At 31.5% G+C, this 4,366-nt stretch overlaps 1 protein-coding gene across 2 annotated transcripts in view; it reads left to right on the forward strand.

The window, feature by feature from the left end:
- LOC108735916 (nucleoprotein TPR) overlaps nt 1–3,942 on the forward strand; it is a 28,334-nt gene extending 24,392 nt beyond the window's left edge. For both annotated transcript variants that reach the window (XM_018468136.2, XM_018468138.2), the window contains exons 17-18: nt 1,273–1,501; nt 3,532–3,942. In XM_018468136.2, the coding sequence (XP_018323638.1) occupies nt 1,273–1,501; nt 3,532–3,653 (351 nt within the window). In that variant the 3' untranslated portion in view covers nt 3,654–3,942. The remainder of the gene's footprint in view (nt 1–1,272; nt 1,502–3,531) is intronic.
- Nucleotides 3,943–4,366: the final 424 nt, after the last annotated feature.

Genomic DNA, 4,366 nt, shown 5'->3' on the forward strand with positions numbered 1-4,366 from the left:
GCATACAAAATAAAAATGACATTAAACTAGAATTAGAAGATATCTAAATTTTGTTATTTGATATATCTTTGCATGTTAATTTAGTTAATATATATCACCATACTTTATAACACAATATTATTTTAAAACCATTAACTTTTGTATGTAGGCTAGTTAGAGTAATAGTTTTATTTATTCTATGATTTTTATTTTGTATGCGCTTGCTAGGATGTACAGTGCATTCATAAACGACCAACAGCCACGTGACTTCCGTGTATATGCAACTAACAATACAAGATGCACAAATTTAATTCAAATAACTCTAAAACGATTTCTGATAAATTCCATTGGCAGCGTTAAAAAATTAGAAAAAGCTGTAGGTATTTTATTAAATGCCAAAATAACTAAAATGGGTGCCGATATATTGCGTGCTCTACTTACTCGCTACTAATATAGCGTGTGCCATACTATTGAAAAGAAAAGGAATTTATAAATGAAGTGCAAAAAACAGTGCTATAGAATTTTTATATACAGTAAGGACGTGTGGGTTGGAACAAATTCATTTAAAATTCAGGAGTTTGTTGTTTTTTGGAAAACGCTCGGACAGGTCGATGTTTATTTTTGGTTGCGGATTTTTTCATGGTAAATTTATGCATATAAAGTGGCGAAAAAGTTAGCAAACACCACCGACTTTATTTTTTCAACCGATAACACCTATTATTTTTTATTACCTTCTTAAACTCTGCATCGAATTTTAGCTGTTTCATCTATTTAGACCAACTACAAAATTACATAATACCCAGATTAACTGCTCTATACCCAAATATACCAGCAGCAGCACCCTCATGCTATTAGCGAATAGTACGAGAATACCATAACAGTATTTTCCCAAATAAACGGATAGAAGGAAAGGCTGTAATTATTGCTAATGAGATAATTAAACATAATATATACCCCGTAGAGCATACACAGTACCTGTATTCTAAAATGTTTAGTAGTGTCATATGAAATAGAAATAAATTAAAATTAATAAGAGAGGCAGATAGGCAAGAATCAGTATTTTATTTTCTTGAATAAATAGCCAAAAGACGACACTGAATAATAATTGACAGACAACAATGTTTTCAATAACCAAAGAGGCCAAATTAACAAATACACTATCGGTCAAGGGGTCACGTGGCTCTCAATCATTTATGAAGGCTTTATACACCTGTCGGCGTTTCTATGAATACGATACACCTAGTTAAACAAATACAATAAAAGTAAATAAATACAATACTGTATATTAAATAGGTGAGTTCAGAAGGAGAAAAACCTCCCACCTCGGAAGAAGGAGAGGACGAAGGTAGAGAGGCTGAAGCATCTCCCAGTACTAACACTCGTTCAAGAGGAATGGTACAACGTGGACAAGGAGTGGCCAGACGTTCAGTGAGGCATGGTTTAGTGCGAGGAGGTTTATCTAGAACTGGTCCTACTTCTATCGTTTGGGGTGACCAACAAAGAATCTCTACGCGTAATCAAGGTATTTTTCTTGTTAAAATTATTTTATCTAAAAAGACGTCAATCATTAAATATTCATAATACCACCAATTTTAATTATATATTCGGCGGGTAACAGTATAACAGTTACAGTCTAAAATTTATATAGGTACCTAATCTAATTTATTGTAATAGGTTTTGTTTAATTTTAAATTTATTAACAAAATGTTTCATATAAAACCATTACAAAATGTAGGATGTAACTAAAATAAGTGCGGAGCTTATAAGAGGTATAGTATAGTCGAAATAAGAAGGCAAAGTCCCCAGTAAATAGTGCACACTAAAGGCATATCGCTTTTCTCGTTCTTGCAAACGGAGGATATCCTGTCTTTATTCTCTAGACACGCCTCCTCCACAGCTGCTTAGAGGCCTGCGCCTACGTTTCATAAGAATCAATAGAATAGAATGAGACGGTTGAAAACGTGCTTGTCTTGTTGTCTGTACCTACATTAAATGAGCAAATTTATAGGATCGGCTTAAGGTAGTAGTCGTGCTACAGTATGGTGAAAAAGTTATTGTAAGATCTAAGATAATTCAATGCAATAATATTTATATAATTTCGATTGTACATCAAAACAGATTGAATGAGTCTGTATTCATACATACCCACTAATCTAAAAATATTAATTCAGTTTATCTCGAATTAGAGGAGGTCAATCGACTTCAAAAATAGTCAGCATTGATGAGAAAGAATGAATGCGTTATTGTTTATTTTTAATTTCACAAAAATATTTTTTTACAAAATAATACTTACATCTGTTTTTAAATTAAAAGTTCCACCTTCTTTTCAGTATCCGGGATATGGTTCTGCAACTAATGTTCAAAACCTCCGCCGCTATGTTTGTAACGGAGATGTTTTCTCTATTTGTTTCTTTCTTTGAAAATAATTAATAACATTCCAAACAAGTTTTCTACTCTGAGAATTTAAAACTTCTTGGACCATTTCGTTGAAAGTTAACAACAAAAATAACAATAAAAACAACAATAATACTAACAAAAACAACGACAACAATAGTTACAACGAAAATATAACTTAAACGATATATGTAGAGAGGTGACTATTCGTACAATTACACCAACTAAATTAAGCCGACCCTGTAAATTTGTTTGTCTATCTATAAAATACCAAACATTGTATCAAATAAGATTTACAAGCTCACTGTAGGTTATTTGTGGACTACATTGCATCTTGTTTATAATAGGTATTTTAGACAGTATGATGGTCCATTACTGTTATTATGTATTTATTATTTTGGAATCAAAACCATAATATTCTTGTTGGATAATCTATTTCATTGTATACCTTGGAATATACATATTAACAATTAATACTTTATAATCATAGAATCGTCGGTCCTATGATTGGTTGAACACGCACCTCCACCTTTTCCTATCCTGAGCTAATCTTCGCATTTCTCTAAAACTAGAACATCCCACATCCTTAACTATTTACGAACACTAATCTAATTTAGGTCTATCTCTACTCCTCTTAACTTCTGTTTCTACTTCTAATATGTCTGATTAGCTTTTTATGCCTGTGAAGGTACCCTAGGCGAGATAAGTTGGCCCTTTTCTTTTTCACTTCCATAGTTCTCTTCTATTATTTCTAATATCTCTTCATTTCTAACCTTCTCTATCCACGGTATCCTCATTATTCGCGTGTAATACAACATTTCGATTGATTCCCTTGCATACCAGTATTTTTGTTTCAACTATAATTTAATGCTATTAGAAAGTTTTTTTTAAAAAAACGTTACTTATTTTTAGGCTAATATTAAAAACTGCACTGCGTTTTTATACATCACTTAAATTGTTTAGAATATGTAAATCACTAAATTAACTTATAAATTAGTTTTCGTTCTGTAATAAACGGATAAGTAATCCAAAAGAAAATAACAGTTTATCTGAGAACTTTCATTCTGAACTATTTACAATGTTAAGTTTCTGTCGTGAACCGGTGCGAAACACTTTTAAAGTTCTATAGTGTAATCATATTTCTTTTTTTTTTTTAAGTAGATCACGGTGGCCAACAACAGCGAGGTCCCACAAACAGAGGTGGTAACCAATCCCAATTCTCTCCCAGAGTAGCCCGAAGAAGCAGAGGCCGCGCCCCTCGTCCTTACAATCGCTTTTAAAAGTTAAAGAAACCATACATAAGTTATTGTCATTCCATTCGGTAAAGTTTCACTATAGTTGTAATTCATTTCAATGTGTTAAGAATATTAATAGTTATCAACTTTTTCCCGGCAACATTAAAACGACGTAGCGCATTCTAGCCGTATAAACAAAAAGGACTGATTTAATTTCAAATTCGTTTAAATAAGGAAGAGAATACGTTTGCTATTATTAGCTTAGGTGGTGTTTGACTAAAGTAACGATAATTACATGTAGCATTTTGTTATAAATAAACCATATATAATAACAGTGTATAATATAATAAAAAAGAGTTTGCCATGAAAACTGAAAGAAATAAACGAAGCACAGTTACCAAAACAGAAAAATATTAAAAGGTAAGTTAATAAGGAATTATCTCTATAGTAGAATGCAGTTATAAAACTATAATAAAGAAACATCGTCATTTACTTAAACAAATGAATTTGAAAACTCCGAATGTAAAGCAAGTCATTCAAGTACGTTTAACAGTACAATTTTTGACTTTCCCTTTCTTGACTTTACATTTACTCCCATAAACTTATTTTCTGTAGAAATATATAAATATTAGCATTTTTAAAAGCCTTTACCGGCATATATTTCAGTATTTACTGATTTTTTTCTAAAGGCAGTTCTTACTTAACCAACTTATCGTTCGTAAAAAGACATGCAGAGCAAATTAAGTTATACACTCTTA

This window comes from Agrilus planipennis, unplaced genomic scaffold (genome assembly GCF_000699045.2).
Source record: "Agrilus planipennis isolate EAB-ADULT unplaced genomic scaffold, Apla_2.0 scaffold95, whole genome shotgun sequence".
Classification (NCBI taxonomy): Eukaryota; Metazoa; Arthropoda; class Insecta; order Coleoptera; family Buprestidae; genus Agrilus; species Agrilus planipennis.